The 15849-nt window shown below is 42.9% G+C and overlaps 1 protein-coding gene and 1 pseudogene across 5 annotated transcripts in view; both read left to right on the top strand.

The window, feature by feature from the left end:
• The window catches only part of TATDN3 (TatD DNase domain containing 3), a 25439-nt gene extending 18118 nt beyond the window's left edge, over nucleotides 1-7321 (top strand). For 2 of the 5 annotated variants that reach the window (XM_019030416.4, XM_019030410.4), the window contains 2 exons: nucleotides 2426-2506; nucleotides 5194-5505. In XM_019030416.4, the coding sequence (XP_018885961.1) occupies nucleotides 2426-2506; nucleotides 5194-5337 (225 nt within the window). In that variant the 3' untranslated portion in view covers nucleotides 5338-5505. Of the gene's footprint in view, nucleotides 1-2404; nucleotides 2507-5193 lie in introns of all 5 variants that reach the window. The other 3 variants (XM_019030413.4, XM_019030412.4, XM_019030408.4) reach the window with 3 other exon arrangements.
• On the top strand, nucleotides 6563-15849 carry LOC101145366 (small ribosomal subunit protein uS7-like; annotated as a pseudogene).

Genomic DNA, 15849 nt, shown 5'->3' with positions numbered 1-15849 from the left:
TTTGGGCCAGGCACGGTGGCTCATATCTGTAACCTCAGCACTTTGGGAGGCCAAGGCTTGCGGATCACTTGAGCTCAAGAATTTGAGAACAGCCTAGGCAATATGGCGAAACCCTGTCTCTACAAAACATATAAAAATTAGCCGAGTCAAGGCAGGGTGTGGTGGCTCACGCATGTAATCCCAGCACTTTGGGAGGCCGAGGCTGGTGGATCACGACGTGGTCAGGAGATCAAGACCATCCTGGCTAACATGGTGAAACCCCGTCTCTACTAAAAATACGAAAAATTAGCCGGGCATGGTGGTGGGTGCCTGTAGTCCCAGCTACTTGGGAGGCTGAGGCAGGAGAATGGCGTGAACCCGGGAGGCGGAGCTTGCAGTGAGCCGAGATCGCGCCACTGCACTCCAGCCTGGGCGACAGAGCGAGACTCTGTCTCAAAAAAAAAAAAAAAAAAAAAAAAAATTAGCTGAGTGTGGTGGTGTCTTCCTATAGTCCCAACTACTTGGGAGGCTGAGGTGGGAGGATGTCTTCAGCCCAGGAGATGGAGGGTCCAGTGAGCCAAGTACGTGCCACTCCACTCCAACATGAGTGACAGAGCCAGACTGTGTCTCAAAAACAAACAAAACCCTTAGATTTATAAACATAAAGCTTTGAGTGCCTTAAAGTGGATGTTAGAAAGAAACACTGAATGTGATGAGGGTGGAGAAACAACAGAAATCACTTCCTTGTCAATGTCAGCACATGATACCAGATGTTTGGATTTCTGCTTGCTGGGTATACCTCATTTTTGCTATGGTTACTATTCTTTGGTTTCCCTAGAAGCTTTGGATAATTTTTAGGAATTAGTGTTTATATTTTAACATAACTTTTAGTAGTGGAATTATGAGAACATCCAGTTAGCATTTATCAATTGAATTGTTTTTTTTGAAGCAGAGTCTCACTCTGTCGCCCAGGCTGGGGTGCAGTGATGTGATCTTGTCTCACTGCAATCTCCGCCTCCCAGGTCCAAGCGATTCTCCTGCCTCAGCCTTCCGAGTAGCTGGGATTACAGGCGTGTACCACAATGCCTGGCTAATTTTTGTATTTTTTTTTCCCACTCTGTGGCTAGGCTGGAGTGCAGTGGCACGATCTCAGCTCACTGCAACCTCTGCCTCCTGGGTTCAAGTGATTCTGCCTCAGCCTCCTGAGTAGCTGGGATTACAGGCGGCCACCACTACACCCAGCTAATTTTTGTATTTTTAGTAGAGACGGGGTTTCACCATGTTGGCCAGGCTGGTCTCGAACTCCCAACCTCAAGTGATCAGCCTGCCTTGGCCTCCCAAAGTGCTGGACAGGTATGAGCCACCACCCCTGGCTTAATTTTTGTATTCTCAGTAGAGATGGGGTTTTATCATGTTGCCCAGGCTGGTCTTGAACTCCTGGTCTCAAGTGACCCACCCACCTCAGCCTCCCAAAGTACTGGGATTACAGGCGTGAGCTACCACAACTGGCCTATCAGTTGAATAGTAAAAAATAATTTTTTTTTCGAGGCGGAGTCTCGCTCTGTTGCCCAGTCTGGAGTACAGTGGCGTGATCTCGGCTCACTGCAATCTTGCCTGGCTAATTTTTGTATTTGTATTTTTATTTTATTATTATTTTTTAATTTTTTTGAGATGGAGTCTCACTCTGTTGCCTAGTCTGGAGTGCAGTGGCATGATCTCAGCTCACAGCAACCTTGCCTGGCTAATTTTTAATTTGTATTTTTATTTTATTATTATTACTTTTTTATTTTTTTGAGACGGAGTCTTGCTCTGCTGCCCAGTCTGGAGTGCAGTGGCGTGATCTCAGCTTACTGCAACCTTGCCTGGCTAATTTTTATATTTGTATTTTTATTTTATTATTATTACTTTTTTATTTTTTTGAGATGGAGTCTTGCTCTGCTGCCCAGTCTGGAGTACAGTGGCATGATCTCGGCTCACTGCAACCTCCACTTCCCGGGTTCAAGTGATTCTTCTTCCTCAGCCTCCTGAGTAGCTGGGATTACAGGTGCCTGCCACCATGCCTGGCTAATTTTTGTATTTTCAGTAGAGATGGGGTTTCACCATGTTGGCCAGGCTAGTCTTGAACTCCTGACCTTATGTTCTGCCTGCCTCGGCCTCCCAAAGTGCTGGGATTACAAGCATGAGCCACCGTGCCTGGCAATTTTTGTATTTTTAGCAGAGACGGGGTTTCACCATGTTGGTCAGGCTGGTCTTGAACTCCTGACCTCATGATCCACCCGCCTCGGCCTCCCAAAGTGCTGGGATTACAGGCGTGAGCCACCGCGCCCAGCCTAAAGCATAAATGTTAAGTTATTGCAGAATAAAATGCATTATTAGTATGTCAATTTAATGCTCTTTATCTTTATTTCTCATGTTTTAAACTTAGCTGCTTTCTCTTTTCTTTAAGAAGCAGAAACTTGTGAAACAATTGCCTTTAACTTCTATATGCTTAGAAACAGATTCACCTGCACTAGGACCAGAAAAACAGGTAAATGGTTTTCTAATTTCTATATTATTTAGATTGTATCTTTCATTTGAGTTCTTTTCAATTTAGCTGTATTTCTCATTATAGTGTAAATACAGTGGAATCCTCATATACTGCCAGATTGAGGGCTTATATTAACTTTATTTCAGGTCTTTCTAAATATAGCTGTTGCGCTCCAGAGAATATTATTTGATAATGAAGCATGTCCTAATGTATGTAATAATAGGAGTCAGACCAGTGTAGTAAAAAGCATAGTGTCTGCAGTCAGAAAGACAAATTCAAATCCTGTTATCTACCTAGTAGCTGACTTTGGGCAAGCTACTTAATCTCTCTGAAACTGCTTTTTCATTTATAAAATATGGGTAAAATAATAAATACATTAAAAGATTATGGTGGGCTGGGCATGGTGGCTCACACCTGTAATCCCAGCACTCTGGGAGGCCAAGGCGGACAGATCACCTGAGGTCAGGAGTTTGAGACCAGCTTGACCAACATGGAGAAACCCTGTCTCTACTAAAAATACAAAAAAATTAGCTGGGCATGGTGGCACATGTGCCTGTAATCGCAGCTACTCGGGAGGCTGAGGCAGGAGAATCGCTTGAACCCGGGTGGTGGAGGTTGCAGTGAGCCGAGATCGCGCCATTGCACCCCAGTCTGGGCAACAAGAGCAAAACTCCATCTCAAAAAAAAAAGAAAAGATTATGGTAAGTATTACATGAAGTAACGTATATGAACATACCTAGCAGTATCTGGTATATAGTAGGTACTCAATGAGTGTTCATTTTTCTTCTTTTAATTAGCATGTTATAATGAAGTTCTATTTCTTTCAATACAAGTATTGATATAGTCATGGGTTTATTTATGTGATCTTTGCTGTTAGTATCTCTTTTTGTTATTGTAAGCCACAAAGAATCATGTTTTAAATTTCACTCTCTTTCATATTGCTACTATTTTAAATTATAATTTTCTGAAAGTAAGCCACAGTATATGCTTTATTTGCTTTAGGCAGTACCTATTACAGTGACCTCCCAATGTGCAGTTTAATAAGTGCCTTTGACTACCCATCAGATCTGTGTCTCTATGCCTGCCAAATTCAGAGAATTGGCACTCAAAATTTAGAGGTTTGGGAACAGTAGCAATTATTATCCATTTATTCAGAAACTATGATTATATGTGATTGCAATGTGAATTTTACTAACTGATGTTCAATTAATGTTTATATTTTTATTTTTATTTTCTTTATTTTCTTTTTTTTCTTTTGAGACAGGGTCTACTCTGTCACCCAAGCTATAGTGCAGTGGCGTGATCACAGCAACCTCGACTTTCTGGGTTCAGATGATTCTCCATCAGGCATGTGCTACCATGCCTGGCTAGTTGTTTTTGTTTTTGTTTTTGTTTTGTTTTTGAGATAGAGTCTTGCTCTGTCACCCAGACTGGAGTGCAGTGGTGCAATCTCAGCTCACTGCAACTTCCGCCTTCTGGATTCAAGCAATTCTCCTGCCTCAGCCTCCCTAGTAGCTGGGATTACAGGCTTGTGCCACCACGCCCGGCTGATTTTTGTATTTTTAGTGCACATATATTTCATAAAAACAGGATTAACTTGGACATATTATTTTATAACTGATCTTTAGGTGGTAAACCTCTGTATATATGTTTTTTTGTTAATTTTTTTTTTTAATAGAGACAAGGTCTCACTATGTTGCCCAGGCTGGTCTCAAACTCCTAAGCTCAAGTGATCCTCCCACCTCGGCCTTCCTAAGTGCTAAGATTACAGGTGTAAGCCACTGCACCTGGCTGAACCTCTGTATATATTAATAAACATACTTTTCTTCATCATGTTTAATAACTGCATAATATTCCAGTATGTGAGTTTACCATATTTAACTTGCTATTGGTCATCTAGATTGTATTATAAACAACATGATTAACATAAATCTTTGTGCCCATTTTTAATTTTTTTGGGCTACATTACCAAAGTGCATTTTAAAAATTTTAACAATAATGTTATTCTTCTGAACATTATCATCCTGAGTAGATACTTATTGATAGTAACAATAATAATTTATTTCATAAAATCTAAATGCTACTGATTGTAGAGGCACCATTGTTTACCATTGTTTTATGACCGTTAAGAAAGAAAAAACACTGCCAGTTATACTATGAAATGCCACTGAATCTAAATGAAATATACTGTATCAATTTCAGAGATGTTAAAATAGGAGAGGAAATGCATCTTAGAATCAGTGAAATACCAGTACATAATCTATTTCATCTTTCCAATACATGTTGGCAATTCTTGAATCAAACTGTCGTGTAGCCTGTGAGGTAGGTGGCCAAGCAGCAGAGCAGTGACCTTTTACAAGCATTCACCTAAGCAACAAACCAAAGGACAATTAATCCATTAGTCAGGCAGGTTACCAGGTGTTCACTGTTTGCAGACTGCTTCATGTGCTAGGAGCTAGGGACTTCAATTGTAAATACCCCAGGGTTCTTTTCAGGAGCAGCACAGATTTACAATCAACATTGCAGCCACACCTCCCTCCCAGCCCTCATCCCCACCTAAAAAGAAAAAAAAAAGGAGCCCATCAGTTGTTTTTACCAACTCATTTTCTTCTGTTTTATCTATAGTCTCCAAGGATCTGCTTCCCTTCAGTGTCATGTTTGACATGGTGTCTGCTGTCTTGTTTCAGGTACGGAATGAGCCCTGGAACATTTCTATTTCAGCAGAATATATTGCCCAGGTGAAAGGGATCTCAGTGGAAGAAGTTATAGAAGTGACGACACAGAATGCATTAAAACTGTTTCCTAAGCTCCGACACTTGCTCCAGAAATAGCTTCAAAACCATCCATTACAAAATCGAATCAACTGCAGGGGGCAGCATTTGAAAAATAGAAATGTTCTGATGAAGAATCTGAAGAAGCTGTTTTATAGGGTTATAGAAGATTGTAATTGTAGAGAAATATTTCTCTTAGAAATAAAACTGGGCTTGGATCCTAAAACCCTGGGTTCTGATTCTAGCCTTGTGCTGCTTTTCAGTTAGCTGAGTTCTGGCAGGATATTGGGAAAATACTGCTACTTCTTACATTGCTCTTTTATGTAGAACCACCACCTCAACTGAAACCATTGCTACTGGGAAGGGTGGCTCCCACAGGAAGAGTATAAGCACTACTGTGATGAGGATGGAGTAAGCTATACTTATTTTTTTGATAGAGTTTCGCTGTTGTTGCCCAGGCTGGAGTGCAATGGCACGATCTTGGCTCACTGCAACCTCCACTTGCCAGGTTCTAGTGAGTCTCCTCCCTCAGCCTCCCAAGTAGCTGGGATTACAGGCATGTGCCACCATGCCCGGCTAATTTTGTATTTTTAGTAGAGACAGGATTTCTCCTTGTTGGTCAGGCTGGTCTCGAACTCCCAACCTCAGGTGATCCGCCCGCCTCGGCCTCCCAAAGTGCTGGGATTACAGGCATGAGCCACCGTGCCAGCCTAAAGTGTGATCTTACCACCTATTTTTCTTCCCATAGGAGTTAGCCAGTGAAGGGAGAATGTCTGGTTTTCTATGCTATCAGAAATCTCTTTTCTAGGTTTGTAAAATTGAACTTTTAGTACTTCGAATTATTTCTCTTTAAGATAAAAATGCATATGATTTTTACACTGATCTTAGATTTTTGACTTATGAGGCCAATGGTTTAAACAATCATTATTAAATACCAAGCCCAAAAGTTTAGTTAATACACCAATTGTAAGTTCTGGTCTGAATTTTGTCAACATATTTAGAATGTAAATGGCATTATTAAAAATGTATCTGATTTCTCTGTGAACAGTAATATTTCGTATTTTTAAGTTTAAAAATGTTAGTGTAAGCCAGGCACAATGGCATTCACCTGTAGTGCCAACCACTCAGCAGGCTGAGATGGGAGACCTTTTAAGCCTGAGTTTGAGTCAGGCCTGGGCAACATAGTGAGATGTGAGCACTTATCTCTAAAAAAGTAAATAAATAAAAATCTCAAAAAAATTAAAAATCTCAGGTGTAAAAACAGTTCTGTAGATAGATGGTAGTGATGGTAGCACATCAATGTGAAGGTATTTAATGCCACTGAACTGTACACTTATAACGAATTAAGATGATAAATTTTATGTTATGTGTATTTACTACAATTTTTAAAAAATCGTATATGGGCCGGGCGCGGTGGCTCACGCCTGTAATCCCAGCACTTTGGGAGGCCGAGGCGGGCGGATCACGAGGTCAGGAGATCGAGACCATCCTGGCTAACACAGTGAAACCCCGTCTCTACTAAAAAATACAAAAAATTAGCCGGGCGTGGTGGCGGGCGCCTGTAGTCCCAGCTACGCGGGAGGCTGAGGCAGGAGAATGGCGTGAACCCCGGGAGGCGGAGCTTGCAGTGAACCGAGATCGCGCCACTGCACTCCAGCCTGGGCGACAGAGCGAGACTCCGTTTCAAAAAAAAAAAAAAAAAAAAAAAAAAAAATCGTATATGTAGTTTAACAGGTGTGGTCAATATCAAAACTTAGGTATTTAATCTTGTTAAATTATATAAGCAGCAAATGCTGGAAAAAGTACCTGTCATAGAAAAAAATAAACTTCCTAAATCAAAGTGATTTTATGAAATGATCTTCAATAAATATTTTGAAATGAATTCATTTATGGAAGAATCAAAACTAGGTCAGATTGTCCAAACCAGACTAAGAAACTGAATAGGGTATTTTATGAGGTATTTAATGACTCATCAGCACCATTATAAATGAAATTCCTACATTTAACAGGAGATTATATTAAAACCGGACTTTTTAAGCTCTCTTCCAACTCTGTATTTCTTTTCCCTATTTCCTACCTTCTGTACACATACCCTTTGTCAGACTCTTACCATTAAATCGTTTAAGGTTCAAGTTAAATTACTTCATCTTGCCTCATCACCCAGCCAGACATGATCTTTGCCCTCTAAATTGTTTAGCCATTTTCTTCATGTATTCATCCATTTGTTTGTTTCAGTTATTAAGCCCCTCCTATAGGCTGCCCACTAGTCTAGGTTCCTAGGTTACAAAGATGAATAAGATATGATCTTTGCCCTAAGTTCACAATTTAATCAAGGAGATAGCCAAGTGGACAAATAATTTCATAGCAATGTGAGAAGTGCTGTTGTTAGAGGAACCCCTGCTTACCAGGCCTCTGGTTTAATAAAACGTGACTAGAGGCTGGGCACAATAGCTGACGCCTGTAATCCCAGCACTTTGGGAGGCTGAGACAGGCGGATTACTTGAGGTCAGGAGTTCAAGACCAGCCTGGCCAACATGGCAAATCCACATCTCTACTAAAATACAAAAAAATCATTCAGGTGTGGTGGAACACACCTATGATCCTAGCTGCTCAGGAGGCTGAGACACAAGAATCACTTGAATCCAGGAGGCTGAAGTGGCAGTGAGCCGAGATCGCACCACTACACTCCAGCCTGGGCGACAGAGCAAGACTCTGTCCCCGCCACCCCACAAAAAAGAAAACATGACTAGAGTGACCCCATCTTAAAGTGAGTAGCTAGGCACTCACAAGGCAGTTATAATGTTAATACTTATGGTCTGAAAATAGCCATAAGTATTATAATTACAAAATATTCACACCTGTAATCCTAGCCCTTTGTGTGGCTGAGGCATGTGGATCGCTTGAGGCCAGGAGCTTGAGACCAGCCTGGCTCACATGGCAAAACCCTGTCTCTACTAAAATATTAATAGTTTAAAAAGCTGTTTGTGGTGGCACATGCCTGTAATCCCAGCTACTCAGGAGGCTGAGGCATGAAAATCACTTGAACCTGGGAGGTGGCAGTTGCAGTGAGCCAAGATGGCGCCACTGCATTCCAGCCTGAGCAACAGTGAGACTCTGTCTCAAAAAAAAAAAAAATTATGGTCATGCAGGACGTCTCCCACTAAGCCTGCAGAATGTCCAGATGTCCTGAGTGCAGCCCACTTCACTCAAAGATAACATTAATGAGTAGGCTTAGTTTGAAGGATTAATGGTCATTATAGCACCAATAGCCTTGACCTTTAGTGGGCATATCTGCACATTCCAAGTTTAATCATAGCTCCTTATAGTTTCTTCTAAGTAGAGACACTACCCAAGGACAGTGTGTTCCTCCTGCTTTCTGAGGACTTACTACTCTCTAACAGAGTAGTTCTAATAAACTTTCTTCCTTCACTGTGCTCTGTGACTCCTCTCCAATTCTTCCCTGTGCTAGACCCAAGGACTGGCTCTTGGAGTCTCTTTTCCAGCAACACTATAGCAATGTAAACAAAGTACTATAAACCAGTTCGTTGACACTTTCACATATTCCTTTTGACTATAGCTACCTGTGTATGTGTTTTCCATCTTTAGAAATTGCAAGCCTTTTGAGAACAAACCAATTTTAGTTTGTTTTTGCATCTTCTACATAGTCTGAAACAAGGCCTGCAATATGATATGCTCTCAATTTTTTTTTTTTTTTTTTTGAGACAGAGTCTCACGCTGTCACCCAGGCTGGAGGGCAGTGGTGCAATCTCGGCTCACTGCAACCTCCGCTTCCCGAGTTCAAGCGATTCTCCTGCCTCAGCCTCCCAAGTGGCTGCGATTACAGGTGCCCGCCACCACAACCAGCTAATTTTTTTGTATTTTTAGTAGAGACGGGGTTTCACCATGTTGTCCAGGCTGGTCTCGAACTCCTGACCTCGTGATCCGCCCTCCTCGGCCTCCCAAAGTGCTGGGATTACAGGTATGAGCCACTGTGCTCAGCCTCAAATATTTTTAAATAAGTGAATGGAGGCAGTAAGTCTTAAACTGACTGCAATAGAGAAAAATATTTATCTTTCAATCTGCAATGGCTATTGGATATCACATACCTTTCCACATTTTTTTTTTAAATGAGTCCCACTCTGTTGCCCAGGCTGGAGTGCAGTGGCACGATCTCGGCTCACTGCAACCTCTACCTCCTGGGTTCAAGTGATTCTCCTGCCCCAGCCTCCTGAGTAGCTGGGATTACAGGCACCCGCCACCACACCCGGCTTATTTTTTGTATTTTTAGTGGAGATAGGGTTTCGCCATGTTGACCAGGCAGGTCTTGAACTCCTGATCTCAGGTGATCCACCTGCCTCAGCCTCCCAAAGTGCTGGGATTACAAGTGTGAGCCACCGAGCCCAGCCTCCTTTCCACAGTTTTTTGAGAAACATTTTTCTCCTTTAACTTATAAATCTACTAAATACCATCCAGAGATTTCCTAATGTTGAACCATTCTGAAAAATAGGAATAAACTCTTTTGGCCTGGAACAAGTCTTTCTGCATTCTATAGGAACACCCTCTCCCCTCAACTGAAAGGCAAAAAGGGATCTGCCGCCTCCCTCCCCACACTGCCACAGCATATGGTGACCTTCCTTACTAAAGGAAATGGTTCGTATTCTAGCTCCTTTTTTTTTCTTTTCTTTCTTTCTTTCTTTTTTTTCTTTTAATTTTTTTTTTTTAGGTTAGAGCAGAAGTTTAATAAGCAAAAGGAAGAAAGCTGTCTGGATGAGAGAGGGGTCCCAGAAAGATGGGTTGCCCTCTTATTCTAGCTCTTGTCTTTATCTGAGTAAGAATCAGATGAAATTGTCTTATTCTTTAAAGAATTGTTATCGGTTCTTTTCTTTCATTATTTTGTAACTAAGAGTTCATTTAATCACTTTGCTGCTTGCTCTTTATCTCTGGTTCACTATTTTCCTGTAGTAATTCCCTCCGTACTTTGCTGTTGCACATTTCCTTCCCCTCTCCAAGCCCGCCTTCTAAACTAAACATGAAGAGGAATCCCGTTTTTGCATGGTCAAGCTACACTCATACTTCAGAGTTTAATTTCTTGCCTTTGCCCTTTCTTGCCCTTTTGTGCTTTTGACAGAATACTTCAAAGCAGCATATGTAAATTTTCATTTCATTTATAGGATCTGAGTAACTTAGAAAGGGTTTCCAGAGACTGTTATATGCTTGTTAGAGCTTAGCTTTTCAAGCATAGGCAAATCTCACTGTCCTTTATAAATTATGACAAAGTTGGTACTGATGATTACAGAGTCAATAAAAAAGATAAAATGGAAAGAGATGAGATAATTCAAAGATTACCAGTGCTACAAGTTTAAACATAGGACTCTAAGCAAAAATATCCTAATAGGACCTCCTGAAACCCTTCCTCTTTGGCTAATTCTGAAACACACATATCTCCAAAAAAGATGACTTCTTTAGTGAGCATTCCTGTAATTCATGAAAATCTGTAGTATTTATGCCTTAGGTATTAAAAATGGTGCAAATAACTTCTCATTTCTCAGTTTAGTAGTTTAAGTTATACATATTGAGGCTAGGCACAGTGGCTCACGCCTGTAATCCCAGCACTTTGGGAGGCTGAGGCAGGTGGATCTCTTGAGGTCAGGAGTTCGAGAGCAGCCTGGCCAACATGGCGAAACCCTGCCTCTACTAAAAACACAAAAATTAGCTGGTCGTTGTGGCATGCACCTGTGGTCCCAGCTACTCAAGAGGCTGAAGGAGGAGAATCACTTCAACCCAGGAGGTGGAGGTTGCAGTGAGCTGAGATTGTGCCACTGCACTCCAGCCTGGGCAACAAGGCAAGATTCCGTCTCAAAAAAAAGTTGTACACGTTGAGAACCTTGCCTAGCATGTAAGAACAGGAAGTGTTAAGAGCCTAATGTGTGTACAAGACTTCTCTGTGGATTACTTCTGAGGCCCAAGTAATTTAACTAAATTGTATAAATTCTCACAGCTAATGTGTGATACATTTAGAACTATAATACCCTGACTTCCATCCCAGCACTGTTTTCCAAATATCAAATGCCTCCCAGTCTGCCATCTACATGAGCTTAAGTGACATCCTTCACAGGCCATCCTTAGAGTATTGCAAATCAGGAACTCTGAATTGGGGGGCTGGCCTCTGAGTGTACAGGCAGTAACTGAGGGAAGTATTAGGGAGGGAGAAGGGATCTTGCGGTTCACATGGATGGACGTTAGACAGGTTTGTTGTTTTTGTTTTGTTTTGTTTTTGGTCATCCCATATGTGAGTTCCCTTTGTGTGGGGAATGCCTCACCTTATTAAGCAAACCTGCTTCCCACTATAGAAGTTAAAACTGCCAAGCAATCACTTTCCAGCCCCTCTTGCAACCAGGACACTGATTTTAAAAAGCCAGGACTGAGCTTACTCCATGCCCACAAGTGTGGGTAGTGTGGCAGGGATTTTAATGGCAATATTCTTGAGCCTAGCTTGCAGAAGGTGGCAGTGTGTTAGCCACACAGTCTATGCCCAGTGTCTGTGGCAGTGGAGTCTCTATGGTTCTTGTACACTGGCATGAGTTTGTTTTGTCATCCCTCCTGGAAATTTTATGAACTATTCAATATCCTTCAGTAAATTCCTTTTCTGCTTAAATTAGCCAAATTTGGCTGGGCGCAGTGGCTTGTGCCTATAATATCAGCACTTTGGGGGGCCAAGGCGGGAGGATCACTTGAACCTAGGAGTTCAAGACCAGCCTGAGCAACATAGGGAGACTCGGTCTCTACAAAACATTTAAAAACTCGCCAGGCATGGTGGTGCATGCCTGTGTTCCCAGCTACTTGAGAGGCTGAGGTAGAAGGATCGCTTGGGCCCAGGAGGTCGAGGCTACAGTGAGCCATGATCGTGTCACTGCACTCCAGCCTGGGTGACAGAGCAAGATTCTGTTAAAAAAAATAATAATAAATAATAATAATAAATTAGCCAAATTTTGTTTCTGATGCTTGCCTTTTTTTTTCTTGAGACAGAGTCTTTCTCTGTCACCCAGGCTGGAGTGCACTGGTGCGATCTTGGCTCACTGCAATCTCCGCCTCCTGGGTTCGAGCAATTCTCCTGCCTCAGCCTCCTGAGTAGTTGGGATTACAGGTGCCCACCACCATGCCCAGCTAATCGTTGTGTTTTTAGTAGAGATGGGGTTTCTCCGTGTTGGTCAGGCTGGTCTCGAACACCTGGCCTCAGGTGATCCACCCGCCTCGGCCTCCCAAAGTGCTGGGATTACAGGTGTGAGCCACCACGCCCAGTCATGATGCTTGCATTTTTAAGAACCCTGTTTAATGAGAAAATCAATACCCTGAAGTAGTTGTCATCAAGAGACCCTTAGGAAAATGAAGGAAAATAGGAAAGAAGGAAGAGAGGGAAATCTGGGATTGGTTATATAGCCTGCATAGGTCTCCAGGCAGCAAAATTCCAATTAATTTAAAGGATGAGACACTGGAAGGATATGGAAGATGCTGATCATACTTGTGAAAGCATTTTAAATTCTTATGGCAAGAAGGATATGTATTGACTTGGGGGCAACCAAGGGATACACTGCAATGAACACTGTTTAATATTTTTGGTCTACTTTTCATATAATAAAGTGAGAAAGCCCTCATTTTATGAGGCAGGACCCATCTTCCACCCTAGAGACTGAAAATGCCAAATATTTACTTTCCCAGTGTTTCTCATTATTATGGCAAATACATGACTTAAGTTCCACCAATCAGAGGTACACAGCCCAGATTTTGAGTCAGAAGCCAGGAATATAAAGAAACCAACTGCATGGGACTTTGTGCTGGTGTGGGAAGTAGCAGCTGCACCCATTTTCAGAGGCAGTGGTGGCACTGATCCTAGTAGCTGTATCCAGTGTCCCAAGGCAGTGAGTCTTCATGGACCAGCCTTGTGACCTGATTTGGGGCACTGTTTCTAGCCCTATAACCTACAAACCTGGTTTTTGGCCCTCTTGGAGATTATGTGAGCTACCTAATATATTAATAAATTTGTATGCTTAAATTAGTCAAGGTTGGTTTCTGTTTCCTGAAACTAAACTCTGACTGATAGAGAAGGCAATCAGTCCACAAAACTCCACCATTCCCAAGACCAAAACTTACCTTCGTCTCTTTCACTCCCATCTTTCATGTATTTTGAGGCTTCTTTCCTGATTTTAAAATGTCAGGATAGGGAATAAGAACTTTGAATTTTCCAGGAATTGCTTAACCTCAACCCCAGAGATGGTCTTGAGCCATTAAACCCTTAGGGGTAGTTATGCCTTGCAATTCATCAATAGCCACAATTCACTGTTTATGTAATACTCCTGTCATTATAAAAAGCCCTCTTGTTGAGGCCAGGAGTTGTGGTCATGCCTGTAATCCCAGCAGTTTGGGAGGCTAAGGCAGGAGGATCACTTGAGATAGAGTTCCAGACCAGCCTGGCCAAATGGTGAAACCCATCTCTACTAAAAATACAAAAAGTAGCCAGGCATGGTGGGTGCGCCTGTAGTCCCAGCTACTCTGGAGGCTGAGGCATGAGAATCACTTGAACCCGGGAGGCGGGGGTTGAAGTAAGATGAGATCGAGCCACTGCACCCCAGCCTGGGTGACTGAGCAAGACTCTGTTAAAAAAAAAAATCCTTTTGTTGGAAACTCAGAAGAAAAGTCAGGAGTCAGGAATTAATTTGACCAGAAATAATACACCCGTTGGAATCAAACAAACAATCGAGTCTGTGAAATTGTAGCCCAAAACCCCACACAAAACAAGTCCTAGGGGAACTTCTCCCCAATCCCCAAAGGTCACAAGAGATCTCCAATAACCCCATTTCCCAAGGTTCCTCTCTGGGTTTGAGGTGTGTCACACAGCTACCTCTACCACCACAACAAAGCTTGCCAATGCAATACTGTCACCAAACAGAAATTTACTGGACTGACGAACACATATTATCAGGGAAGCCCATTTTAACAGGGGCCTTCTGAAATCAGTAGCTTCCTATGGAAGGACTCTACATGCAAATATCATTTGAATCTGCTTCCTCTCACTTTCTTATCTGGGACCCAAATGGAAACATTTATTATTGATGTAATTCAAGAAGCCTAAAAACGATCATTGAAATATCTAGTTTCCTGTCTGTGCCAGGGCGGCACGTGGTCCACGCCAAACAATAGAGATGCTCAGGCTGTGCCCTCAGGGACCAAATGGGAGACAACAGCACCTGCGGGGACAGAGAGCCCAGACATCAAGCTCTTTGGGAAGTGGAGCACCCATGATGTGCATGCAGATCAATAACATTTCCCTGCAGGATTACATTGCAGTGAAGAAGTATGCCAAGCACCTGTCTCACAGTGCAGGGTAGTATGCCGCCAAACGCTTCCGCAAAGCTCAGCACCCCATTGTGGAGTGCCGCACTCACTCCATGATGACGCACGGCCGCAACAACTGCAAGAAACTCGTGACCTTGCGCATCGCCAAGCATGCCTTCGAGACCATTCACCTGCTCACAGGAGAGGACTCTCTGCAGGTCCTGGTGAACGCCATCATCAACAGTGGTCCCCGGGAGGACTCCACACGTATTGGGCGAGCCGAGCCTGGGCCGTGAGACCACAGGCTGTGGAAGTGTCCCCATTGTGCCGTGTGAATCAGGCCATCTGGCTGTTGTGCACAGGTGCTCGTGAGGCCCTTTGGGGCAGCCCCACGAAAAAGAGAGAGAAGAGAAGAGAAGAAAGAGAAAGAGAAAGAAAGACCAAAAACTGTTAATAAAATAGCAATTTGGTTTTCTTTTTCTGTGTGTGTTTTTTTTTTTTTTTTTTTGAGATGGGGTCTCACTTGACAGAGCGACGATCCAGGCTGGAATGCAGTGGTGCCATCTTGGCTCACTGCAACCTCTGCCTCCCTGGCCCAAGCCATCCTCCCACCTCAGCCTCCCAAATAGCTGGGACCACAGGCACAAGCCACCATGCCTGGCTAATTTTTGTATTTTTGGAAGAGACAGGGTTTCGCCATGTTACCCAGGCTGGTCTTGAACTCCTGAGCTCAAGCAATCATCTCACCTCAGCCCCCCAAAGTGCTGGGATTACAGGCATGAGCCATTGTAGCCAGACACAAAATTTGTTTTTATTTAAATGTTATTAATTTATGTTTAGGGACAGGGTCTTGCTGTGTTGCCCAAGCTTGTCTTGAACTCCTGGCCTCAAGCAATCCTCCAGCCTTGGCCTTCCAAAGTGCTGGAATTACAGGCATGAGCCACCACACCCAAGCCACAAATAGCAAATTTCTTACAATTCCTCCAGAGTGCCAGTCAGCCTTGCTCTTTACTAAATTTCCCAGAAGCCTACCAAGGCTGCCCTGTGGATTTCCTGAGCCACCTGGTAGAGCTGAGGATAATGGGTTTCGTGTGGGGCCCCCTCTACTCCTCTCTGGTTCTCAAGGGCACGGGCAAGGCCAGAGTCCATCCACCCCAGTGGAATTCAGAGAGTGGGGAATTGGGAATCATGAGCATTGGCCTGGGTCTTTCAGATGCCAGAGAATCCCCCAGTATAAGGTAA

Source organism: Gorilla gorilla, chromosome 1, assembly GCF_029281585.2.
Source record: "Gorilla gorilla gorilla isolate KB3781 chromosome 1, NHGRI_mGorGor1-v2.1_pri, whole genome shotgun sequence".
Taxonomy (NCBI): Eukaryota; Metazoa; Chordata; class Mammalia; order Primates; family Hominidae; genus Gorilla; species Gorilla gorilla.
This window is presented reverse-complemented; position numbering and strand designations above follow the sequence as displayed.